The 27,976-nt window shown below is 39.4% G+C and overlaps 1 protein-coding gene across 2 annotated transcripts; it reads left to right on the top strand.

The window, feature by feature from the left end:
- On the top strand, window positions 1–25,640 carry YIPF4 (Yip1 domain family member 4). Of its 2 annotated transcripts, XM_005576164.5 has the most exons (6): window positions 1–325; window positions 11,649–11,802; window positions 13,330–13,501; window positions 17,345–17,422; window positions 20,784–20,897; window positions 24,569–25,640. In XM_005576164.5, exons 1-6 carry the CDS (start codon window positions 247–249, stop codon window positions 24,704–24,706), a joined length of 735 nt encoding a protein of 244 aa, XP_005576221.1. In that variant the 5' UTR covers window positions 1–246; the 3' UTR covers window positions 24,707–25,640. The 2 variants fall into 2 exon arrangements, with proteins under 2 accessions (XP_005576221.1, XP_045225474.1); XM_045369539.3 differs by lacking the exon at window positions 17,345–17,422.
- Window positions 25,641–27,976: the final 2,336 nt, after the last annotated feature.

Raw genomic sequence — 27,976 nt, 5'->3', positions numbered from 1 at the left:
GTTATGGTCCTGTCAGGGCGCCGGCGTCGTGGTGCTTGGGTGGTAGCCACCAAGAGGACTTTGGTGGGGCAGTCTCAGGACAGCCCAGCGGCCTGCTGTGCCCGTCTCCGGCCTCGATCCCAGCTTGCACGTCGAGACTCGTAGGCCGCACCGTAGGGCAAGCGTGCGGGTCGGTGCCGCGGCAGCCTCGCGGTCTGGGCCCAGCCGCAGCCTCCTCTAACGCGGCCGGCTCTGAGGGGCCGCGAGATGCAGCCTCCGGGCCCGCCCCCGGCCTATGCCCCCACTAACGGGGACTTCACGTTTGTCTCCTCAGCAGACGCGGAAGGTGAGGCTGAGCCCCTGGAAGGGCTGTCACCCGGAGGAAGCCAGGGCCCGACGCCGTAGGGTCTTCCTGATGCCGAGGCGGTCGTGGCCGGGTGGGGACAGGCAGGAAGCTGACTGGTGACTGCAGCCCACCGCGCCTGCCGGGCCTTCCAAGAGGCCCCGAAGGACGGAGGGAGGGGTGTAGGGAGCTGCTTTTTAAAGCATCAAGTTACTTGGTCAGCCCCTAGCTTTCCCCACACCGTCTGGTGGCTGGTTTTTCTGGGTGGCTTATTCTCTTCAAGTGGACCCACGAAACCCTAAGGTTTTATTTCTGGAATTACTCGCCGTTGAGAAAAAGGACAGATTGGCCAAGGGACATCTCAAAGAATGAGAATAAGGAAGGAGGACTGTTTTCTTCTGTTATGTATCAACAGATAACTTTTTTGGGGGGTCTGGGATAAGATTCGGCACTGCAAATACAAACTCAGTGGAGATCACTTTTTTGGGGGGGTCTGGGATCAGATTCGCACTGCAAATGCAAACTAGTTTTTATTGAATTTGATGTCTTACCCGAGTCCCCGTTTTCCTCCCGTTTTGTAGTGTTTCACCTCAGTATTCAGATAAATTGATCCAGGTATATTGGAAATTTAGCATAATCCAACTATGTGTTTCCAGTAGCCCCTAAAGATTTCTTTGTACTATTCTGAGGAAGCGATTGTGCTAGAGATACTTTTCTACAGCACAGGAGAATGTTTTCCTCCTTTTCTCAGTTCCCTATCCAACTCATAACCTGGATATTATTCTGCTAGTCATTTTCAAATTTTTATTGCACTTCGTGCACCAGTTATTTTCCAGTGACCAGACTTACTGCCTGCTATGAAAACATAAATTATGTTTACAGAAATTTCAGTCTGAAAAAGAAGCTAGATTTTTCTAAGAAATTTTATGGTGTATCAGTATAGCTTGTTTTCCCTTTTGTTTTTCTTGTTGTGCTGTTTGGCATTGTTTTTTAAAAATAGTACTGGTCATAATTTAAAATGTACAATAAAATTTTTGTCTGTCAAAGGGAACATACCTGATACATTTACTTTTTTTCTTTCTTTTGTTCTTTTTTTTTTTTTGAGGTGGGGTCTCACTCTGTTGCCAGGCTGGAGTGCAGTGGTTTGATCATAGCTCACTGTAACCTCAAACTCCTGGGCTCCCATGATCGCTTCAGGCTCCTGAGTAGCTGGAGACTATCTGGTGGCTGGTTTTTCTGGGTGGCTTATTCTCTTCAAGTGGACCCACGAAACCCTAAGGTCTGCGCCACCATGCCCAGCTAATTTTTTTTTCTTTTTTTTTTTTTTGAGGCGGAGTCTCACTCTGTCGCCCAGGCTGGAGTGCAGTGGCGCAATCTCGGCTCACTGCAAGCTCCGCTTCTCCTGTTCATGCCATTCTCCTGCCTCAGCCTCCCGAGTAGCTGGGACTACAGGCGCCCGCCACCACGCCCGGCTAATTTTTTTGTATTTTTTTAGTAGAGACGGGGTTTCACTGTGTTAGCCAGGATAGTCTCCATCTCCTGACCTCGTGATCCACCCACCTCTTTCTCCCAAAGTGCTGGGATTACAGGAGTGAGCCGCCGCGCCCAGCCTCATTTGTTCTTAATTAGACTCCCAATGACCTTTATTATTCCTGTATTCCATAAAGAAACTGAGGTGGGCTGGACGTGGTGGCTCACACCTGTAATCCCAGCACTTTAGGCTGAGGTGGACAGATGGCTTGAGCTCGGGAGTTTGACACTAGCCTGGGCAACATGGCAAAACCCCATCTCTACAAAAAACACAAAAAATTAGCTGGGCGTGGTGGCATGCACCTGTAATCCCAATCCCAGCTACTCAGGAGGCTGAGGCAGGAGAATCACTTGAACCCAGAAGGCAGAGGTTGCAGTGAGCCAAGATCACGCCATTGCACTCTAGCCTGGGTGACAGGGCAAGACTCTGTCTCAAAAAACAAACAAACAAAAAAAAATTAGCCAACCGTGGTAGTGCACACCTGTGGTCCCAGCTACCATGGGGTCAGCTGCTCTGAGCCTCACTTGAGACCCAGAGGTCTAGGCTGCAGTGAGCTATGATTGTGCCAGTGTGTTCCAGCCTAGGCAACAAAGCAAGACCCTGACTGAAAAAAAAAAAAGAAAGAAAAAGAGAAACAGAGGCTTAGAGAGGTTTAGCAACTTCCACATGATAGATCTGTAATTAAGAGCTAGTCTACAGCCAGGTGTGGTAGCGTGCGCCTGTAATCCCAGCTACTCAGGAGGCTGAAGCAAGATGATTGTTTGAGCCCAGAAGTTTGAGGCCACCCAAGGGAACCTAGTGAGACCCCATCTCAAAAAAACAAAACCAAAGAGCTAGTCTGCTGTCTCCTCACGTTTCTTTCTGCTGTCTCTTTCTTACATTTTTCTAAAATGTAAATGCCGGGTTCACGCCATTCTCCTGCCTCAGCCTCCGGAGTAGCTGGGACTACAGGCGCCCGCCACCTCGCCCGGCTAATCTGAAGCATGGAAGAGTCCTGGATTTGCATCCTGGCTTTTATCAATTACTCTGCATGTGATCTTGGGCAAGCTACTTACCTTTTTTTTTTTTTTTTTTTTTTTTGAGAAGGAGTCTTGCTCTGTGCCCCAGGCTGGAGTGCAGTGGCGCCATCTCGGCTCACTGCAAGCTCCGCACCCCCGGGTTCACGCCATTCTCCTGCCTCAGCCTCCGGAGTAGCTGGGACTACAGGCGCCCGCCACCTCGCCCGGCTAATTTTCTTGTATTTTTAGTAGAGACGGGGTTTCACCGTGTTAGCCAGGATGGTCTCGATCTCCTGACCTCGTGATCCGCCCGTCTTGGCCTCCCAAAGTACTGGGATTACAGGCTTGAGCCACCGCGCCCGGCCCTTTTTCTTTTTTTGAGACGGAGTCTTGCCCTGTCACCCAGGCTGGAGTGCAGTGGCGCGATCTTGGCTCACTGCAACCTCCGCCTCCTGGGTTCAAGCGATTCTCCTGCCTCAGCCTCCCAAGTAGCTGGGATTACAGGCTCACGCCACCACACCCAGCTAATTTTTGTATCGTTAGAGATGGGGTTTCACTACATTGGCCAAGCTGTTCTCGAACTCCTGACCTCATGATCCGCCTGCCTCAGCTTCCCGAAGTGCTGGGACTATAGGTGTGAGCCACCGTGCCCGACCAGTTTACCCTTTCTTAACCTCGTTTTCCTCGTATACAAATTGGGAATAAGAATACCCAAGTGTGCAAATATTTTGCAAATGTAAAGTATTTACTACTGTATCTGGAAGAGTTAAGTGTTCAACAAATGTGAGTAATGATGTTGCTGCTTGGGTTTCAGTGTTAACTGACCCCACACTTATTTTTTTATTGTTTTCCAATATCAATATTTTACTGTACAGCTCCAGGTCTTTTCCCTAGTTTCTACACGTCATATAAATTCTTGCTTCTCCCCTTTTTATACTGTTTTACTAACCATGAATATTTTCAACTTATAGATGTTTTCAGTGTATACCCTTCCTTCTAGATTCTGTCCAAATCCCTCATTCTTAATGATACCTATCCTTACTATGTGTCTACACATACCCTTTATTCTAAAATGTGCTTTGGTGTTTTGTCTCCGTGTGTATGCAGATTCTGATCTTCATGCTTAGAATGTCTTTCTCCTCCTCGCCTCAAGTTAAAACCTGAGACTGAACTCAAATGCTCTTTCCTTGGTAACACTTACTTTAACTGTCCCTCAGAAATGGAAACTTCCTAATATTTTCTATACCCCAGTACCTATCATAGAACGCATGGTATAAATATCACAAAAGAATTATTTGTAGAATAAATTATTTTTGCTTTCATTTATCTCATGTCTTTTTTTTTTTTTTTGGAGACAAGAGTCTCGCTCTGTTGTCCAGGCTGGAGTGCAATGCTGCAGTCTTGGCTCATTGCAACCTCTGCCTCCCAGGTTCAAACAATTCTCCTGTCTCAGCCTCCCAAGTAGCTGGGATTACAGGGGCCTGCCACCATGCTCAGCTATTTTTTGTATTTTTTTTTACTAGAAACGGGGTTTTAACCATGTTGGTCAAGCTGGTCTCAAACTCCTGACCTCAAGTGATCTGCCCGCCTCTGCCTCCCAAAGTGCTGGGATTGATTACAGGCGTGAGTCACCATGCCAGGCCTAATGTCACTTCTTAATTTAAGCTTTATGGTATTGTTTGCTCTTCCATTAATTAATTCATTCAATAAGCATGCACATTTGTTGATTGCCTACTATGGGTCAGGCACTAATATAAGTACTGGGTCTATGTGTACCAAGACAAACGCCCCCAAAAATCCCAAATAGTCTATCCCTTCATAGATTTTATAGACATTAATCAAGTAATTACACAAATATATAATTATATACAGTGATAAATATAATGAAGGAAAAGTGGAGGAAACTATGAAAGGAACCTACATAGTCTAGTCTGCAAGATCAAGGAAAATTTGCTTCAGCAAGTATAATGATTTGGATTTGTGTCCCTGCCCAAATCTCATGTTGAATTGTAATCTTCAGTGTTGGAGGAGAGGCCTGGTGGGAGGTGACTGGATCATGGAGGTGGACTTCCCCTTTGCTGTTCTTGTCATAGTGAGTTCTCACAAGGTCTGGTTTTTTAAAAGGGTGTAGCACCTCCACTATCTATCTCTCTCTCCTCTGGCCGTATAAAACTGCCTGCTTCCCCCTTTGCAATCTGCTGTGATTGTAAGTTTCCTAAGGCATACCCAGCCATGCTTCCTGTAGAGCCTGTGGAACTGTGAGTCAAACCTCTTTTCTTTATAAATTACCCAGTCTCAGGTAGTTCTTTAGAGCAATGCAAGAATGGACTAATACAGCAAGTATATCTGAGAACTAAAGAATGGATGATATTTAATTATCTGAAGTTAGAGCAAATAGCCTCGTACAAGGTCCCTGAGGCAAATAGAATCCAGGTTCATTCAAATAAATGAGAGGCTTAGTGTGGCTAGGGTATAGAGTCCAGATGGGGAGGAGAGCAGATAAGTGGGCCTGGATAAGAAGATAGGACATGTAGAAATTATTGGACTTGAGCCAGAAAAGCAAATGGGGGAGAGAGATGAAGGATTCTAAACAGAAGAGTGAAATATTTGCATCTTAGAAAGAGTCTCCTGGGTACAGTGAAGAGTATGGATTGGAAGGAGACAAAAATGACTGGGGGGAAAGCAGTTCGTACACCACTGTAATCATGTAGGCAGGAGTTGATGGTTTGCATTAGCTTGCTACTGGTGGTAGAAATGGTAAGTGGACAGACATGGTTTAAAAATATTTAGAGGTAAAACTGACAATTTAGTGGTGGTTTGGATGGAGAGGGAACATGCAAATAAAGCAAACCATCAAGGATAAGCTTCTAGCTTACAATGCTGGATAGATTAGTAGTATCATTTAATGAAAAAAAGTGGAGGAAGACCTGAGATATCTCAGTTTTGGAATATTGAATTTTAGATGCCTTTGAGATAGATGCAAGGAAATGTTGATGGTAGGTTTTATAAATCTAGTAAAGAGAACTGGACTCAATATATTGCATTTCAACCTTGGCTTTCTTCTTCCTTTTTATTCCTATATAAAAATGATAATACCTACAGCTCACAATACAGTGATCACTAAATTGTAGATAATTACTGTCATTGTTCTTTTGAGTAAATGATAAATTTCTGTCACTCTGTTATTGTGACCATTTAGCCTATTCTTTGACATTCCCCCTTCCCGGAAAGGACGTCACCTCTAATACAAGTTAGTAGTGTAGACAGAGGAATCTTTAGTTTTTCCTTTTTTTTTTTTTTTTTTTTTTTGAGATGGAGTCTTGCTCTGTCGCCCAGGCTAGAGTGCAGTGGCGCAAGCTCAGCTCACTGCAACCTCCGCCTCCCGGGTTCAAGCAATTCTCCTGCCTCAGCTTCCCGAGTAACTGGGATTATAGGCACCTGCCACCGCACCTGGCTAATTTATGTATTTTTGGTAGAGATGGGGTTTCACCATCTTGGCCAGGTTGGTCTCAAACTCTATGATTCCTACTTATGAAAAATAATATCCATATAGGTCTAGTCTTACCACAAATATTTTCTATACAATATGCTGGTGAAGTATGATATATAGTATGTAACGGTTGCAAGAATAACTTTTTTTTCCTTTTTGAAAACTGAAAATGACATTTTAGCCAACCTTTCTTAGGGAATTTAAACAAGATTTACTTTTTTCATTAATTAATCTACTTACTTTCATGAGTTTTTTTTTTTTGTTTTTTTTTTTTTTTTGAGACGGAGTCTTGCTCTGTCACCCAGGCTGGAGTGCAGTGGCCGGATCTCAGCTCACTGCAAGCTCCGCCTCCCGAGTTCACGCCATTCTCCTGCCTCAGCCTCCCGAGTAGCTGGGACTACAGGCGCCTGCCACCTCGCCCGGCTAAGTTTTTGTATTTTTAGTAGAGACGGGGTTTCACTGTGTTAGCCAGGATGGTCTCGATCTCCTGACCTCGTGATCCGCCCGTCTCGGCCTCCTAAAGTGCTGGGATTACAGGCTTGAGCCACCTCGCCCGGCCACTTTCATGAGTTTTAAAACTCATAAGGCATTACACAAATCTACAAATGTGTTTAAATTGCATATAACTATAAACACACATACACACACACAAATGAGCACATGTCAAACTGGTGAAATCTGATTAAGGTCTATGGATTATACTAGTGTCAGTGTTCCTGAATTTGATAGTTATGTGAGTTGGTACTATCGGGGGAAACTGGGTAAAGGGTACATATGACCTCTCTTTTCTATTTTTGTAACTTTCTATGAATCTATAATTTTTCAAAATAAAAAAAATTTAAAGACATAAGACAAAAGAAATTTCATCTTTTTGTGAATCAGATAATCAGATAAATTACAGAATTTAATTATTTACAATATGAAAATTTACTGATAATATTTGATAGAAAAGCTACTAAAGCCATAAACCAGGATAACATGATTAAAAATATAACCTAAGACAAAAATTTATACAAGACACTGAAAGAAACATTTTCTTTTTTTTTTTTTTTTTTTTTTTTGAGATGGAGTCACGCTGTGTTGCCCGGTTGGAGTGCAGTGGCATGATCTCGGCTCAGTGCAACCTCCACCTCCCGGGTTCAAGCAATTCTCCTGCCTCAGCCTGCCGAGTAGCTGGGACTACAGGTGCACGCCACCACACCCAGCTAATTTTTGCATTTTTAGTAGAGACAGGGTTTCACCATGTTGGCCAGGATGGTCTCGATCTCTCGACCTCGTGATCCGCCCACCTCGGCCTCACAAGTGCTGGGATTACAGGTCTGAGCCACCGCGCCCTGCCGAAAAAAACATTTTTTTACAGAGTAACATGATCAAGCTCCAGTATAGGTCTAGCAATTACAAAATTATGCACATGCATCAGTTTCTTGATCTCTTTCATAGGCCTGTGTATACATTAAAATGGTATCCTTAGGCCAGGTATGGTGGCTCTTGCCTTTAATCCCAGCCCTTTGGGAGGCCAAGACAGGTGGATTACATGAGGCCAGGAGTTCAGGACCAGACTGGCCAACATGTTGAAACCCCATCTGTACTAAAAATACAAAACTTAGCTTGGCATGGTGGTGCCTGTAATCCCAGCTGCTCGAGAGGCTGAGGCAGTTGAATCGCTTGAACCTGGGAGGTGGAGATTGCAGTGAGTTATGATCATGCACTCCAGCCTGGACAACAGAGAGACTCTGTCTAAAAAATAAAAAAATAAAATGGTATCCTTATAACTCAAATGAAATAATGAAATTTATTAATATCTTTTAGTGCAAAAACATATGCTTGTTTTTTGCTGCACAAATACACAATTCTGGGTCATACTGAAGCACACGTAGACTTCATTTTCAAGTCTGAGATGAGATGAAATGAGATGATTTTGTTCTTGCTCTTGTTGCTTGTTAAATAAGGAAAAGCTTCTTTATATATGAGAATGTGGCGAGTGCCACAAAATGTTCATTGTTTATTGCAGGATACTTTTCTTTCACAGAAATCGGGAACTTGTCTAGGGGCAGATCAGTAGTAAGTTTCATCTTTAGTGTACTGTCACACTGCACTAAGTTTTCCTCTTTCAGATTCTCAGGCTGAGCAGAAGATTCAGAGAAGGGATCCCATACCCAGTCATACATTTGAGTTGAAAGGGAAGAAAAATTCCTGTTAATTTTGTTGTGTGAGTTTTCCAAAGGTGGCTTTCAATAAGACTTGAAATTTACTGATATTCTTCACTCTGAGCTAAAATAGCAGTAGAAACATTTTTAAAAAATTTCCTTTTACAATAGATTTTTTAAAAGATTGGTTCTTTTTAAATCCACTTTTATATGTATTATCTTTACATTGTTTTTACTTAGAAAATGACAAGAATATTATAGTATAGTAAGTAGAAATTAACATAAAATTCATGTTTTACTATCTGGACGTCTATCCAAGAGCTGGCAACCAAACTAGCTCGTTCTTACTCTGGTTTAAATTAAGTCAGCCATGCTCCTGGAGTGATTTTTAATTGTTTTCCTTGCTTTCTGACATCATTCTCCACTTGTTAACCTGATAACATGTTAAACTACTGCCAATTTTTTGGAGTTTCCTGTTCTTTCTCACTCACAATTATGTCTTGGGGATACTAGGGGAGTTGTCAAACTGCTATTGCTGGCATTCCCACATGTGTCCTTGATATTTTTCTACTTTACATGGAACAGAAAGTACTACAAAATCTGCAAGCTGAAGATGCTTTTTTTTTTTTGTTTGAGACGGAGTCTCGCTCTGTCACCTAGACTGGAGTGCAGTGGTGCAATCTCGGCTCACTGCAAGCTCCGCCTCCCGGGTTCATGCCATTCTCCTGCCTCAGCCTCCCGAGTAGCTGGGACTACAGGTGCCCACCACCACGCCCGACTAATTTTCTTGTATTTTTTTTTAGTAGAGACGGGGTTTCACCGTTTTAGCCAGGATAGTCTTGATCTCCTGACCTCGTGATCCACACACCTCGGCTTCCCAAGGTGCTGGTATTACAGGCATGAGCCGCTGCGCCCGGCCTGAAGATACCTTTTTGAGGTTCTTGCATCCATGCCATGACAAACTGCTAAACATGTACAGTTCTGAAGCACAACATTTCTTAGCACTATAATTTATCCTTTTTTGCTTTAGATTAAGGACTTTACGTGCAGTCCTTTCTAGAAACCACGAAACAGTTGTTAAGGTCCTTTCCAGCCTCATAATTGCAAAACCTCCAACGTCACTGTTGTACTAGTGATTTCTGGATCTAAATCTTCTTGTTAAATCAAGAAAAAACACTCTTGACCTAGTGCGGTGGCTCACACCTGTAATCCCAGCACTTGGGGAAGGACAAGGTAGGCAGATTACCTGAGGTCAGGAGTTCGAGACCAGCCTGGCCAACATGGCAAAACCCCGTCTCTCCTAAAAATATAAAAATGAGCCAGGCATAGTGGTGCACGCCAGTAATCTCAGCTACTCAGGAGGCTGAGGCAGGAGAATCACTTGAACCCAGGAGGTGGAGATTGCAGTGAGCTGGGATTGTACCACTGCACTCCAGCCTGGGAGAGACAGCAAGATTCCGTCTCAATAAATAAATAGATAAATAAATAAATAAATAAATAAGAATTAGCTGGGCATGGTGGTGTGCACCTGTAATCCCAGCTCAGGAGGCTGGGGTGGGAGAATGGTTTGAACCCAGGAGGCGGAGGCTGCAGTGAGCCGAGATGACGCCACTGCACTCCAGCCTGGCAACAGAGTGAGACTATGATGCAGAAAAAAGAAGAAAAGAAAAAACACTCTTTGTATCTATTAGAAATAGACTTTTAAATTCCACCTCTCTCATTTCAACTTAGATTAAGATGAAGTAGCAAGCACTTTTAAGAGAATATTTTAACTACACGATTATATGATAACATGTACAGGGATTATTTTTAAACTTTAGGTGGTGAATTCAAATATATTTTATCTCTGAGTGAGCTCCTTTATAAAAACTTTTTAGAATCATATAATGTTTAACCTGGAAAGAACTTTGAATAGGATGCTAGGACCCAGAAAACATGAATGATTTGCTGTATCAGTTAGTAGCTAAGCTGGGACTTAGCTTCAGAATGTAAACATTTGTCAAACTTAATTGCAGGAGTTGTCACAAGCAGGCCAGGATGTGACTCATAGAGTATTATGCAAATTAAGCTCTTTGTACTGTATATGAAAAACAGTTTTTTGTTTTTTAAGGAAGCTAACTTTGATATTGGTTGGACATGATCTCCAGAGAAGTATCTATCTGTGTTAGAGTGTTCTGGTTTGTTGTTTCCAAAAGTATTTTTCTGAAATAATACTATAATCATGTGACTTGCACTGACCGTGTTGATGGTTGTTTATTAATGTATATTGTCTGATCCTACAAATGTGCTTTTTCTTTTTAATCCCTATGTGACCTCAGGTAAATCCTTAACTATTTCCATTGTTTTAACTAGAAAATGTAGCATTAGTACTACCACGATTATCTGTAAGTCCTAAGATACTGTGCAGACTCTACATGGAATTTATTTTTTAATATGGATAACTGAATCTCTTCACCTCTTTTTAGAGCTGACCTAAAAAATAAAAACAAAAAACATAGCCCTTTATTTATTTTTGCCAAAACTAAAGATGAATGATGTAATTATGTGAAGAAAAGGGAAATTTTGGCTGAAATAACAGGGACTCTTATTTACCAGATTTATCAAGAACTAAACATTAATATATGAAACACTTAGCATAGATATGTGATGATTTAAATGAAAGAATGTGTGAATAAATACATGAAAAGGTAGAGAGAAATTATCTACAATTTCCTTTAGCAAATAAATTGTCTAATAGTTTGTATATATACATATGTAATACCTCTGAAAAGAAGTTATTCAGTTACTTTGTTCTGAGGCACATGGTATGTATAATAATGAAGGAATCCAAAATGATGTCGTGTAACATATTTTGCATGTATTTTCCATTGAAATTTGAAGGAATTACTGTTGTTAAGTCTAGATTCTGGTATCAGTCTGGCTAATTAGCTGTGAAACCTTTTGCATGTCTTTTCACTTCTTTCATCTTTCATTTTATTCTTATAAAATAAATGATGGTTTTTAGATATCTTATCACTATAAAATTTGAAGATTATATGCAATAGCAGATGTTCATAGAGATCTTCAAATGATAATTATTTTAGTTGAATATCTGCTCACTTTGGTTAAGATTCACACATTGTTTCTTAGTTTATATAGTTTTGTCCTCTTTTCTCCTAAGATCTCAGTGGTTCAATAGCATCCCCAGATGTCAAATTAAATCTTGGCGGAGATTTTATCAAAGAATCTACAGCTACTACATTTCTGAGACAAAGAGGGTATGGCTGGCTTCTGGAAGTTGAAGATGATGATCCTGAAGATAACAAGCCACTCTTGTATGTAAAAATAATAATACATATTTTTTGGTTTTTAGAGCTAGTCTGTGGGATGATTATATTCTTTCTTGTTATGTAGAGAGAAAACATTAACCTTTTTGGTCAAAAGCTATAGCAATTGTCAGTTTTACTAGCAATTTAAAAAACTGAAATAATAATGAGAGAATATTTTTTAACCAATTAAAAAACAAAAAAGAATGGTAATCCTGTATCTCACACACATGTATGTCTACTCCAGCTTACCTGGGTCTGTCAGCTATCTGAAGTAATCATGCAGTTGAAAAAAGCAAGGCTCTTAGGTACTTGCTGTTGAAATTAAGTTTCGGACAAATTAAGATTTCCAAAAAGATTACCACTCCAAAATCTCTTCAATGTAGAAATTCTAGAGCTGCCACTGGGAGGAGAGCTACATATAAAGAGGCTTTCACTTTCTTTATAGTATCTGAAATTTTGTGGTTATCTGGAGAAAAAAGTAAAGAAATAATTTTGAAAAGAAGAACCTATAGCCTTGTAAAATTGAGGCATTTCTGGAATCTTCTTTGTATTAATTATCAGTAGAGTAAGTGCTGAAATATCCTATGTTTCTTAATGTTAATACACCATATATTTGCCAGGCATAGTGGCTCACGCCAGTAATCCCGGCACTTTGGGAGGCTGAGGTGGGCGGATCACTTGAGATTAGGAGTTCAAGACGAGCCTGGCCAACATGGCGAAACCCCATCTCTACTAAAAATACAAAAAAAAATTAGCTGGGCGTGGTGGCACGGGCCTGTAGTCCCAGTTGCTCGGGAGGTTGAGGCATGAGAATCGCTTGAACCTGGGAGACAGAGGTTGCAGTGAGCCAAAATTGCACCACTGCACTCCAGCCTGGGTGAGAAAGCAAGACTCTTATCTCAAAAACCAGCAAAAAAAGCATATATCATCAAATCAAAGACACTATTGATTATAAGATGAAGTTATTTTACATATTAATTAAACAGAAAAGTGCATAAGACAGCATAAAGCTGGGACATCTAAGAGCTGTCTCCTTATTAGTGTAAGGATGAATGAGAAATAACATAACACAGAAAGAGACAGCAAGGAAGTTTGCTTCAGTTTGGCAGTGGATAAGATGTTGAAGGAAAGAAAGAATTTCCCCAGAGAATGTAAAACCCACACTGGTTCTCATATGGGTTTGCCATCTGAATTAGGCCCAAAAAGTCTCAAGCAGAAAATTTTACTTAAAGTTTTCTTAAATAGTGCCTCCAGGAGACTGGCGAAAGGAAAGGTAAATATTAGAAACACTTGGTGTCACTCCAGGCTGACGATTGTAAGATACCAGTGATTGAGCTATATCCCACATTTAGAGATGTTGGAATGTTAAAAATGTACACCTTGGAATTAGTGAAATGTGGCACTTCAAATGCAAATGTTTTGTCGACCTATGGAGATTATACTGTCTTATTTAAAGTTTTCTTAATTTTTTTTGCAACTGTTTTAGTATTTGGAAATGTGTGCCTTTTGAGAATTTTTATTTTAAAATTATAGGGAAGAATTGGACATCGATCTAAAGGATATTTACTACAAAATTCGATGTGTTTTGATGCCAATGCCATCACTTGGTTTTAATAGACAAGTGGTGAGAGACAATCCTGACTTTTGGGGTCCTCTGGCTGTTGTTCTTTTCTTTTCCATGATATCATTATATGGACAGTTTAGGGTAAGTATATCTTATTTTATACAAATTCTAAATATTTTGAGAGTTTCAAAAATTAAATATAAGATATTAACTGTAATATACCATATTATGTTTGAGAAATGCTTTACCCATTATTTCTCACTTGTTCGTTCCTAAAACTGTTCCATAATTAAGTGAGGAGTACCTTAGATTAATGCTGTCATACTTTTCCACATCACGATTGACATAGAATGGCCAGATGTGGTGATTCCCGCCTGTAATCCCAGCACTTTGGGAGGCCGAGGCTGGTGGATCACGAGGTCAGGAGATTGAGACCATCCTGGCCAACAAGGTGAAACCCTGTCTCTACTAAAAATACAAAAAAAGTATCTGGGTATGGTGGTGCACGCCTGTAATCCCAGATATTCGGGAAACTGAGGCAGGAGAATCGCTTGAACCCGGGAGGCAGAGGTTGCAGTGAGCCGAGATCGTGCCACTGCACTCCAGCCTGGCGACAGAGTGAGACTCCATCTCAAAAAAAAAAAAAAAAAAAAAAAGTATTAGTACTTGTATAGCACACTGGGGTAAATGGATAGAACCACTTCCAGCTGAGCAGAAGTCACCAGAAGGGCTGCTCATGTACCTTCTGATTTTCCCAAGAGATTAACAGTTTGAAATGTAATACTCATATTCATATTTCTTACCTTTTATTCATTCATAATTCTGTTCTTAAAATGACCATTACTTTAAATGAATGATGAGAAGGATTCCATCAGTATTTGTTTTTATACTACTACTGGTATTTTAATCCCTTTGTCCTACTTTCAGATACTTTATTACCAAAACACAACATATATACATCACTCCCTCATGCAAAGTTTAAGGCTTTGAGGGGGTAAAAAGTTACTGTTCACCACAGGGATTTGGAAATGAATGAGTTTCTGGTGTCTGCTCTAATAAATTGCTACAAGCTTAGTGGTTTTAAGTAATACAGATTTATTTTACAGTTCTGAATGTCAGAAGTCCAAAATGAGTCATAAAGCTTTGACCAAGGTCAAAATGTCTACAGGGCCGGTTCCTGTGGAGGCTCCAGGGCAGAATCTGTTGCTTGTTTCTTTTACTTCCAGAGGCTGCCAGCATTCCTTGGCTTCTGGCTACATCACTATGATTTCTGGTTCCATGATCACATTACCTTCTTCTCCATTGTACTTAAATCTCCTCGAGTTTCCATCTTTTTTTTTTTTTTGAGATGGAGTTTCATTCTTGTTGCCCAGGCTGGAGTGCAATGGCATGATCTCAGCTCACTGCACCCTCCGCCTCCTGGCTTCAAGCGATTCTTCTGCCTCAGCATCCCAAATAGCTGGGATTACAGACATGCACCACCACCCCCAGCTAATTTTGTATTTTTAATAGAGATGGGGTTTCACCATGTTGGTCAGGCTGGTCTCAAACTCCTGACCTCAGGTGATCTGCCTACCTTGGCATCCCAAAGTGCTGGGATTACAGGCTGAACCGCTGTGCCCAGCCTCATTTTTCATCTTTTAAGGACAATTGTTACTACATTTAAGGCCCACCAAGGTAATCCAGAATAATCTCTCCATCACAAGATACTTTATGCATTACTATACTAGTCCTATTAATATTTACCCTAGATTAGTAAATATCAGATATCAGATATTTTATATCAGATATTCTGTTTATATCAGATATTCTGTTAAAGTGTTGCAAAGACCATTGAAGAAGGTGAATGGAGACTCTGGTCTCCTACCTACCACTAATTCTTCATCTAGAACATCTCTAATTGTATCTGTTTTGTATAATCTTTCGTCTGAACAAAGGGTTCTAAGGTTGAAAACAGAAGATTAGGCCCATGCCTACAGGCCAAGGCGTGTGGATCATGAGGTCAGCAGTTCAAGACCAGCCTGGCCAAGATGGTGAAACCCCATCTCTCCTAAAAATACAAAAATTAGCTGGGCATGGTGACAGGTAGCTGTAATCCCAGCTACTCGGGAGGTTGAGGCAGAGAATTGCTTGAACCTGGGAGGTGGAGGTTGCAGTGAGCCAAGATCGCGCCATTGCACTCCAGCCTGGGCGACAGAGTGAGACTCTGTCTCCAAAAAAAAAAAAAAAGGAAAAAAAAAAAACAAAACAGATTACTATACCATCATAGAATGTCACTCAATTTGGATTTACTTGATGTTTTCTCATGATTTAATTTGGATTATGCATTTTTGGCAAGAATATCTCAGAAGTGACATTGTCCCCCTCTCTGTATACTGACAGGGAATGTGTGATACTGATACGTCTTATTATTGGTGATATTAACCTTGATCACTTGGTTAGGTGATGGGGTAGTATCTGTTCAATTTCTCCAGTGTAAAGTTACTATTTTTCTCTTTGTAATTAATAAATATCTTATGGAGATACTTTGCAACTATGCAAATATTCTGTTTCCCATCTAACTTTAGACTACTAATTTTAGCATCCGTTGGTAGATCGTGCATGCAGTAATTATTACTATAATGTTTACAGAATGATGATTTTTCTGTTTCCCTCATTCATTTTATTCTTTGAGTTATAATCCAGTACTGTCATAATTTATTTTATTGCTCAGATTTTTCAAGCTTTAACCATTGGGAGCTCCTTCAACTTGCCTTCTGTCTCGTTTCAACATATCCCATTCTTTTTTTTCAGTACTTACTTTCCTTCTTACTTCACACAGTGTTCTGGGCTAATCTTGTATTTTGCCTGCCCTAGCCTTGGAATCAACCATTCTTTTTTTTTTTTTCTCTTGAGACGGAGTTTCACTCTTGTCACCCAGGCTAGAGTGCAATGGTGCGATCTCAGCTCACCACAACCTCTGCCTACCAGTTTCAAGTGATTCTCCTGCCTCAGCCTCCCGAATAGCTGGAATTACAGGCATGCGCCACCATGCCCGGCTAATTTTGTAATTTTTTTTAGTAGAAACGGAGTTTCTCCATGTTGGTCAGGCTGGTCTTGAACTCCCGACCTCAGGTTAGCTACCCGCCTCAGCCTCCCAAAGTGCTGGGATAACAGGCATGAGCCACTGCACTGGCCAACCATTTCTTTAAGAAGTCCTACTTCCTTTAATTAGGAAATGATATTTAGAAACCAGTTTCTGGGGCTGGTCATGGTGGCACACTACTGTAATCCCAGCACTTTGGGAGGCTGAGGTGGGAGGATCACTTGAGCTCGGGAGTTTGAGACCAGTCTGGGCAACATAGTGAGACCTGGTCTCTCTTAAATAAGTAAGTAAATAAACAAATAACATAGCAAGATTTGTCTCTATTAAATAAATACATAAATAAAATAATAAATAATAAAAGAAACCAGTATCTGGGCAATAAATGTGCTTATGTTGCTACTGGGGTGTTATATCTAGACCATCCCAGCAGACAGAGCTTGAAAATATAAATATATGTATGTATCATTACACTAAGTTTGAGGAGTTAAAATTGTCTGAAATGGCTTCCATATTCTATTGAATAAATATGTAACATAAATTTTAAAGACTTCCAGAGAAGACTGATAACTTACTTCAGAAATAATTTTTTCTTGTGGGATGCTGTAAAACAGGGGGTTGATAGTAAACACTTTTTTTGCAATAATCTTTTATCATTGATTTTGAAATACTGAGGTTTCTTTAGGCAATTGATAATTACTAAGATTTTAATTTGGATGTAAAACTGTATCACACATTATATTCTTATTAAGTTTTGGAATGATACCTGAGAGCCCACATAACATCTCTATGACCTGAAATTGGGCGTGCTAAACTGTCATTTATGGCAGAGAATTGAGTTATTGGAAAATTATCAGCTTATTTGGTATAAAAATATTAATTGCATGATATTTCTCCCTAAGGTGGTCTCATGGATTATAACCATTTGGATATTTGGTTCACTAACAATTTTCTTACTGGCCAGAGTTCTTGGTGGAGAAGTAAGTAGTTTATTTTGAAAATAACCTTTCTTTTTTATGGTGAGCTTGATTTTTGATACTGCAGATGTCATCATTAGCTATACAAGAAACTGTTTCTTGTCCCAGAATTGCTTTATGCTAGTTCCTTTAAGATGATCAACATTAGTATTGTGCTTACTCAATAAATGGTACGAGAAATGAGGAAAAAGAAAATATCCTGTCCCATTTATGAAGTAATTGCAGCCTTTTAGGGAAGCATAGAATTTATTTTTTTTATTTATTAATTTTTTTTTTTTTTAATGGAATCTTGCTTTGTCATCCTGCTGTAGTGCAGTGGGGCAATCTCGGCTCTTTGCAACCTCCGCCTCCTGGGTTCCCAATTCTCCTGCCTCAGCCTTCCAAGTAGCTGGGATTATAGACATGTGCCACCATGCCTGGCTAATTTTTGTAATTTTGGTAGAGACAGGGTTTCACCATGTTGGCCAGGCTGGTCTCGAACTCCCAACCTTAAGTGATCTACCCGCCTTGGCCTCCCTAAGTGCTAGGATAACAGGTGTGAGCTATCGCGCCCAGCCAAAATTTATTTATTTATTTATTTATTTGTTTGTTTGTTTATTTTGAAGCAGAGTCTTGCTCTGTCACCCAGGCTAGAGTGCAGTGGTGCGATCTCGGCTCACTGCAAACTCCGCCTCCCGGGTTCGAGCAATTCTCCTGCCTCAGCCTCCCGAGTAACTGGGATTACTGGGTTTAGTAACTGGGTGGGCACAGTAACAGTGCCCACCACTGTGCCCAGCTAAGTTTTGTATTTTTTAGTAGAGATGGGGTTACACCATCTTAGCCAGGCTGATCTTGAACTCCTGACCTCATGATCCACCCGCCTCAGCCTCCCAAAGTGCTGGGATTACAGGCATGAGCCACCATGCCCGGCCTATTTCATTTTTGTTTTTTTTGAGATGGAGTCTCACTCTGTGTCACCCAGGCTGGAGTACAGTGGCATAATCTTGGCTCACTGCAACCTCCACCTCTCATGTTTAAGCGATGCTCCTGCCTCAGCCTCCCGAGTAGCTGGGATTACAAGCACTTGCCACCCTGCCCAACTAATTTTTGTATTTTTAGTAGAGATGGGGTTTCACCATGTTGGTCAAGCTGGTCTTGAACTCCCGACCTCAGGTGATCCGCCTCGGCCTCCCAAAGTGCCAGGATTACAGGTGTGAACCACTGCACCCAGCCAGAATTTATTCTTGGAAATTCTCAAATGTTTTGATCTCACGTTGCCAAAGAGATTTGTAACAATAAACCAACTACATTTTAACATAAACAATACATTTAAAGAAAAACAACCATATTTTCCAAAACAAAAGAGTTAGAAGCATAGCATTGTTTTACATTTTTGTAAGTAGCTTTAATGTCTGGCTGAATGGAAATCGGATTCTAATATATGCTTTTTCCATTCAATCTGTTAAGATATATTATTTTGGCTAAAGTATCTGAAGAAAATAAGGCTTTATACAGGTATATAATTGAAAAGGGAGAGTATTTTAGTAACCTTTTCAGATGATTGTGAATATTCTCTGATATCACACCAGAACTCAAAAGGGGCTGGATGCCGTGGCTCATACCTGTAGTTCCAGCACTTTGGGATGCTGATGCAGGAGGATCGCTTGCGCCCAGGAGTTCCAAGACCAGCCTGGGCAACGTAGGGAGACCCTATCTCTTTAAAAATTAGCTAGGCATAGTAGTGTGTGCTTGTGGTCCGAGCTACCAGGGACTGAGGTAGGAGGCTTGCCTGAGGGATTATGGCTGTGGTGAGCTGTGTTTGTGCCACTACACTCTAGCCTGGCTGACAGTATGATCTTGTCTTAAAAATAAATAAATAAGGACTTTTGAGCTGGGTATGGTGGCGCACGCCTGTAGTCCCAGCTACTTGGGAGGCTGAGGCAGGAGGATCACTTGAGCCCAGGAGTAGTTGTTGGTTTTTTGGTTTTTGTTTTAGCCTGGCCAGTATGGTGAAATCCCGCCTCTACTAAAAATACAAAAATTGCCGGGCATGGTGGCTCACACCTGTCATCCCAGCACTTTGGGAGGCTGGGGCGGGTGGATCACCTGAGGTCGGGAGTTCGAGACCAGCATGTCCAACATGGAGAAACCTCATCTCTACTAAAAATACAAAACTAGCCAGATGTGGTAGCGTATGCCTGCAATCCCCGCTACTCGGGAGGCTGAGGCAGGAGAATTGCTTGAACCCGGGAGGCAGAGGTTGTGGTGAACCATGATTGCGCCATTGTACTTTAGCCTGGACAATAAGAGCGAAACTCTGTCTCAAAAATAATAATAATAATAATAATAACAACAAAAATTAGCCGGGCATGGTGGCACACGCCTGTAGTCCCGGCTACTCAGGAGGCCGAGGCAGAAGAATCTCTTGAACCTGGAAGGCGGAGGTTACAGTAGCTGAGATCGCACCACTGCACTCCAATCTGGGCAACAGAGGGAGATCCGTCTTTAAAAAAAGTTTATTTTTTTCCTTCTATTTTCAGTTTCATAAGTGAATGATATTAGAATATGTTCGATCGAGCATCTTAATAAAACTCTTTAATTAATTTAGAGTAACATCTGTGAAAATTTTTTACTCTGCATATGGAAATTTAAAATAATTCTAATAGACACAAAATTATATTTGTTTATATATTATTTCTTATGTCCTAGACAAAATCTAGTATAATATATGAAAATATATATCATTATGTTTTTTGGTAATTCAAGACTGTTGATGTAGGAGTTTAGGGGCCTAGATTTTAATTTGAACACTGACACCTTACTAGCTTTGCTTTCCTAAGCAAAGCATTGTTTCTCTCTAAGAATCAATTTCTTCACAATAGAGACAATAATGCCTGTTTCATAGGGTTGTTATTTCATTTGATCTCCACAGCATGTGAAGCCCTATCACAGAACTTGGCATAAAGTAGTCACTAAAAAATATTTTTCTCTTCAGTCTCTCCTGGCCACCTTCCCTTTCTTTCTGGTCTGCATTGGTAACATCTAGGTTCTCTAGACCTTGGATTTTTCATCTGAATGGGATGTAGTGACAAAATGCAATGTAGAGATATACTGAAGGTAGTATGAAACTCAAGAGAGGTAAATGCTGGAAATGTAGATTTGGGTATTAGCAAATTTATTTTAATTGAAACCATGTTGGTTGGTGAGACTGCCCAGGAACATGGGAGACTATATGATAATTTGAAATAATGAGTATAATAGATTATGATTTATTCTTAATGCTCACATTTATTTGAATACAGCAAGGAATATGTGGTGTTCAATTTTGATTAAAATGAGTATCTTGATTTCTATGACATTTATTTGAAATTTTCAAAATTCACAGGTTGCATATGGCCAAGTCCTTGGAGTTATAGGATATTCATTACTTCCTCTCATTGTAATAGCCCCTATACTTTTGGTGGTTGGATCATTTGAAGTGGTGTCTACACTTATAAAAGTAAGTTAAGGATTATGTATTACATAGTTTACTGTTTTCCAGTATCAAAATTATACTAGGCCTCTGTCTGGGAATATTGTGATATAAAACTCTTTATCAAACGGTTGGTAGTATTTTGGAAGTGACCTTTCTTACTGATTTTACCAGTTATTTTTCTTTTATTTTTTTCCTTTTTAATCACCAGATATTACCATTTGTCTAGGGGGAAAAACAAAGAGCAAATCAGGTTTCAGGATATTATAGTCAGATTTTTTTTTTTTTTTTTTTTTTGAGATGGAGTCTTGCTCTGTCACCCAGGCTGAAGTGCCTCCCAGATTCATGTGATTATCCTGCCTCTGCCTCCCTAGTAGCTGGGACTACATGTGTGTGCCACCACGCCTGACTAATTTTTTGTTTTTAGTAGAGATGGGGTTTCACCATGTTGGCCAGACTGGTCTTGAACTTCTGACCTCAGGTGATCTACCTGCCTTGGCCTCCCAAAGTGCTGGGATTACAGGCATGAGCCACCATACCCGGCCTGGTCAGCATTTTTTAAATGTTGAATTTAAAAGTTATTTTCTATATTTATAATATGAGTTCATCTGACAGATTTTGAGGGGGATATTTATTTAAAATTCCACTGGACATTTATTTAGTAACTGTTACTCCTGTTTGAATAGTAACTTTCCTGTCAAATATGATAGATGTGGTTCTAATAAATTGGATTTTCCGTAATGCAGAGATCAGGACTTCTTTGTGTTATTTTTGTTAAATTAACATATGTACATACACTTAAACATCTACTGATAAGTATTAAAAAATAGTAATGTATTTATTACTATTTGAGTAATATAACTTAAACATTGGAATTTATTAATGTTGAACAACTTTGGGGAATAAGTGACTGCCTTGACACATGTATGTATATTACACAGTGAATATAATTTTGTTCTTTATGGAGAACGGAACTTTTAAAGACTATGACTTTCAGAACTGATGTTATGTAACCTCCACATGAAAGTATTTAAGTAGCTGAGCCAGTTGAAATTATTGCTAATTTCAATATAAAAGAAATAATGATTCCTGTTAGAATTACGTTAAGCTGATACTGATAATAAGCATTGGGTATTGAAAGTGTAGTTTTTGGAACTAATCAGTTCTAAATTCAAATCCTGGTTCTGCCACTTAGTTGTTGTCTGGTCTTCCAAGGTATCTTAACGTTTCTTACCGTCACTTTGTTGTTAACAATGGTAAACTTAACAACTGCGTTTTAGGGTTTGTTACAAAGAGTTTAAAGTATATATAATGCTGACCAGGCATGGTGGCTACCGCCTATAATCCCAGCACTTTGGGAGGCTGAGGCGGGTGGATTACTTGAGCTCAGGAGTTTGAGATCAGCCTGGGCAACATGTCTAAACTCCATCTCCACAAAAAATTAGGCAGATGTGGTGGCAGGTACCTGTGGTCTCAGTTCCTTGGGAGGCTGAGGTGGGAGGATTGCCTGGGCCCATGAGGCCATGGGTGTAGTGAGCCATGATCGCACCACTGCACTCCAGCCTGGGTGACAGAGCAAGACCCTGTCTCTGCCTAGTACAGTGCTTGGCACAGAGTAAGCACTCAGGCTGCTGTTATTACAAATATTATAAAATAGGCCAGGTATGGTGGCTCGCCTTCCTAAATCCCAGCAATTCAGCCGGCTGAGGTGGGTGGATCAGTTGAGCCCAGTTTGAGACTCAACCATTTATCCAAAAATACAAAAATTAGTCGGTCATGGAGGCATGCACCTGTTAGTCATAGCTACTCAGGAGGCTGAGATGGGAGGATCGCCTGAGCCCAGGAGGTCAAGGCTGCAGTGAGCGGTGATTGTACCCCAGTGTAGGCGACAGAGTGAGACCTTGTCTCAATAAAAATCCAAATTATAACATTTTGAGATCATCTTTGTGTTTAAACACTTCAGAGACTAAAGAGACCTTGTTTTCTTCAGTATAACCCTGAAATCTTTTTTTGAAATTGGCATTATTAGAACTTAGTTTAAAGTCAACGTTGCAGCAGACATTTAATTACTCCTATTCCAGCCTTAGTGAACATACCACTCACTCACGATCACTTCCTGGTGTGTGTTTTTTCACTTGGGTTAAGCTTGTTTCTGAGACTACTCCCAAAATGGTTAAAACCGTTGTTCTCTGGTCATTTTTAATCATGTAGTTCATCTGAAAGTTGGACCTTAATATTCTTTATACAACATATAAATCATTATGAAATAGAAAACTCTTTTTTATATCATTAAAACTTTAGAATAAAATTGTTTTTAAACTTCAGACTATTCTGTGGCAAAATTTTTTTTCTGATCACTTACTCTTCTGTGAGTTAGTGAGCTATTACACATTTCTTATTTCAGTCTGTGGTTTGTTGAGAAATACGATGCGAAATTAATCAGTAAACTCTAACATTAGAATATATAGTTTAAGTGCACTGATTTTATTTAACATCAAATCTCGTAATACTTGTCACTCTTCAACCATTTATAATGAAAACAATCTAATCATGATATACAAATGCAATTTGATCAAATTTTATTTTATATATTTCCCTGTACTTTTGTGTATGTTTGAATTATTTTGTAGGGTTACTGTTTTTTTTTTTTTTAAGTTCAACAAACCCAGTGGAAAACTGGACCAGACCAAATACATTTTTAATAAGTTTGCCAATATTTAGTTTTTACCTGTATAGCAGTGATTCTCAACTGAGGTCGATTTTGTCCCCCAGGGGATGTTTGTCAACATCTGGAGGTATTTTTGAGAAGTGTTACTAGTATATAGTGTGTAGAGGGCAGGGATGCTGCTAACCATCCTACAATGCACAGGATAGCTCCCCACAGCCAAGAAGTATGCAGCCTAAAATGTCAATATTGCAAGGTTTAGAAACTCTGCCTTGTGCCAGGTCTGTTCCTATTATAGTTTCCCTGATTTCCCTTGAAGTTTTTCCTTAATTTTATGCTGTAAATTGTGTTAGTTGACTACATCAATAAGTATTGCATAAGTTTCCAGTAGAAATAATTTAGAAGTATGTATGTGTGTAATCCAAAAACTATAGTATACTTTATTTAAACTCTTGACCAAAATGTGGTCTTTTTTTTCTCTTTTTTATTCAACCCTGTATTTCTACCTATTCTTGGGGAAAAACTTAATAAATATTGTATAAAATTTTTACTTAATCGATTTTCTTATTTAGAAGGAAAAAGAAAATTTCCTACTTTGCAGGAATTAGTTTTCTCTCAGTAATTTGGTGTAATAATAGTTTTTTCAAAAGTTGGCTAATCATAATTACCAGGGAACTTAATTTAAAATACTGATAACTAGATGCTTCCCTTAGAAATTATAACTCAAAAAGAAAAAACTAATAAGTTATAATTCAACAGAACTAGAGAGTCCCCCAAGTCTCTTTTTAATAGGCACCCCAAGTGATTCTTATGATAAGACAGGTCTGATAAGACCACATTTACAGAAGTCAAGGAGTACAGCAAAGATGGACATTCTTAATAAGTTTTTAACATTTGTAACAAGTTTTGCTATTTACCAAAATTGGTTGTTGATTTTTTAAAAATATTGTAAACACCATTTTTACTCTATGATATCCAAAAAGTTAATCGACTTGCTAATATGCTGCCTTTTGTCTTTTTTCCTTTTTTTAAGCTGTTTGGTGTGTTTTGGGCTGCCTACAGTGCTGCTTCATTGTTAGTGGGTGAAGAATTCAAGACCAAAAAGCCTCTTCTGATTTATCCAATCTTTTTATTATACATTTATTTTTTGTCTTTATATACTGGTGTGTGATCCAAGTTATACATGAATAGAAAAAGATGGTGTCACATTTGTGTGTAGGCTGGGAATTCTTGCTGAAGGAATTGGAGAAAACCTGTTGCTGGCAAAATTTTACACGTTCCAGATGGAAAGGGAAGTTTAAGCGCTTTGTAAAACAATTTTTTTTTTTGTATTTAATTAAGCAATTGCAGTTATCTGGGATTTTTGGGTCAGAATTTTAAATTCTGCTTGATTCTCCATATTCCAGTGAATAAAATACAAAAGCATTGTGTTTTTAAGATTGTGTCAATATTCACCTAAAAACTTGTGCCAAAAGCACCTGGATTGGTAATTATATTTCACTTGAAGGGTAAATTTGACAATATCCTGATAATCTAAAGTGCAATTTTTTTCTTCAAAATGTTTTCTCCAGCATCACAGATCCTGCAGATATATATTTATATTTATACATATATATTTATGAAATAATTCTTATTCACAAAATATATTTCTGATAAACATTAAGATATTAAATCTGATGCACAAACTTTTTTTAATTTGGCCATTAATCTTTTTTATTTAAAAATTTAAATTTGTTTTTAAAATTGTATATAATTTTTTAAATTTCACACATGCTTCAATACTTCCTTGTTAAGAATTCTTAATAACTACTAAACTGATTGTAATAGTTGCTGATATATATTTGGTTTGTTTGGGTATACTTTTCAAAACCATTTTTGAATGTCTGAACATCTGATTGAAAGTTTCTGTTTATCTTTCTGACCAAAGGAGCAAGAGGTATAATGGATATGGCATTCATTAAAATTGTTACTAGTACAAAAACAGTAATATTTACAGCATCAGTAAATATTTTTAAGTGGTACTTCTAAATCATAAAAGTTGGAGAAAGAGACCTTTAAATTCTTGTGGTCTTGAACAATGTTATATGAAGTAGAAAAAAATAAAATACTTCCCAGTTGTGTGTTTTGTTTTATAGCACCATGTCCTGTATTACTTGATATTTTAACAAGTATCAGGTACTCTCTAACAAATGTACAGTTTTTGCTAAGGGAAATATTAAGAAATTTTTATCAGTGAAATATTTGTTGCAAATAATTTCAAAGGTTTTTAGATATACCTTTAGTTAGTATTACTTTGTAAAGTAGGTAAATCATTTTATTTATGTCCACAAAATAGCAAATGTCTGTTAACTATTAGCAAATTATTGTATTATCCTTTCTGGTGTCACCCGGAAGAGTTTCCTGCTGTCCTCAGTATGATAACATGGCGACCTCTCGGTATGTATTTCTTTAGCAAACTTATCCATCAGGAAATATCTTGCACCTCTGAAGCAAACCTACAAATGAACATGTTATCAAGCCCACCCGTCTTCCTTTCCCCTGATCCCAAAAGGAAAGAAAGAAAAACTTATTTTAAACTGCAGAAAAAGTGGAGCACCTTTGAGCTAGAATAATGTAGAAAATTACACGTACTGATTTTTTTAAAAACAGGTGAGAAGCACCAGAGGGATAGGACTTCTAGAAGTTAGAATAATATGAAGTAATCAGGAAATATCTATGCCTACAGAAGCAGCAACTGTAAGAGAAACATTTGTTACACTTCAGAAATTGCTGAGGTTAATACTTTGTTATAATGGATTATAATATTTGACATTCATAGTGTTGACCCTGGAATCTTTCACAAAAAGCCTGGGGGTCAGGACCAGGAGGTAGAATTTTACAAGGCAATAAATGAAGGTATTTTAGGATCACCTCTATTAAAAAATGGTTTCATTTTTTAAAACTATCATTGCTTTAAGGTATGAATTTTAAAAATTATATGGATCATGTGTATTCCTAATGATATAAGATAAAATGAGGTATTTTTGTTCTAAAAAGGTATGGTTTCTGTAAATACAAATTACAATGTTTCAAACTCAACCAATATCATCTTTGTGTGCTAATGAGCAAAGTAGTTAGAACAGATTGTCAGTTTAAAAACAGGATTTGTAGGCCAGGCACAGTGGCTCACGCCTGTAATCCAAACACTTCGGGAGGCCAAAATGGATGAACAGCTTGAGTCAGGAGTTTGAGACCAGCCTGGCCAACATGGCGAAACCCCATCTCTGCTAAAAATACAAAAATTAGCTGTGCGTGGTAGCAAGCACCTGTATAATCCCAGCTACTTGGGAGACTGAGGCAGGGAGAATCACTTGAACCCTTGGAGGTGGAGGTTGCAGTGAGCCAAGATTGTGCCACTGCACTCCAGCCTGGGCAATAGAGTGAGACTCTGTCTCAAAAACAACAAAAACACCATGATTTGTAGATGTGTGCAAGACACAGTACTGCTATGGCTAATAATGGTAAGATGACCATAACAATGTCTTCTCCTTGAATTTTTATATAATAATAATTTCTGAGTCATAACTGATTTTTTAAATCATGATTTCCAACCTAATTATTAGTTCATTAGAATTTTGTTGTTGTTGTTTGAGACAGAGTCTCACTCTGTCGCCCAAGCTGGAGTGCAGTGGCCCAATCTTGGCTCACTACAAGCTCCACCATCTGGGTTCACACCATTCTCCTGCCTCAGCCTCCCGAATAGCTGGGACTACAGATGGCCACCACCACACCTGACCAATTTTTTGTATTTTTAGTAGAGACGGGGTTTCACTGTGTTAGCCAGGATGGTCTTGATCTCCTGACCTCGTGATCCACCCGTCTTGGCCTCCCAAAGTGCTGGGATTACAGGCGTGAGCCACTGTGCCCGGTCAGTTCATTAGAATTTTTAAAACAGGCTGGGCACGATGGCTCACGCCTGTAATCCCAGCAGTTTGGGAGGCTGAGGCGGGTGGATCACCTGAGGTCGGGAGTTTGAGACTAGCCTGACCAACATGGAGAAACCCCATCTCTACTAAGATTACAAAATTAGCCGGGCGTGGTGACACATGCCTGTAATCTCAGCTACTCAGGAGGCTGAGACAGGAGAATTGCTTGAACCCATGAGGCGGAGGTTGCGGTGAGCTGAGATCGTGCCATTGCACTCCAGCCTGGGCAACAAGAGTGAAACTCCATCTCAAAAAAAAAAAAAAAAAAAAGAAAAACAAACAGAACTGGCCAGATAATCCTATGTCTCTTCTAGTTGTGTGTGAGTAAATATGTGTGTTTTAAGTGTTACCAGTTGTAGTACTCCTGATGAATGGTAATCCTCCAAAAAATAAGTAGGAGACATGCTTGCTTCTGTTTCAAGTTGACTGTAAAATAATTGAAATTTTGATTAAAAATCGAAGTCTACGTATAATTA

The sequence above is a fragment of the Macaca fascicularis genome, chromosome 13 (genome assembly GCF_037993035.2).
Source record: "Macaca fascicularis isolate 582-1 chromosome 13, T2T-MFA8v1.1".
Taxonomy (NCBI): Eukaryota; Metazoa; Chordata; class Mammalia; order Primates; family Cercopithecidae; genus Macaca; species Macaca fascicularis.
Note: the sequence above shows the minus strand (reverse complement) of the source record. Positions and strands in the feature narration are given on the sequence as shown.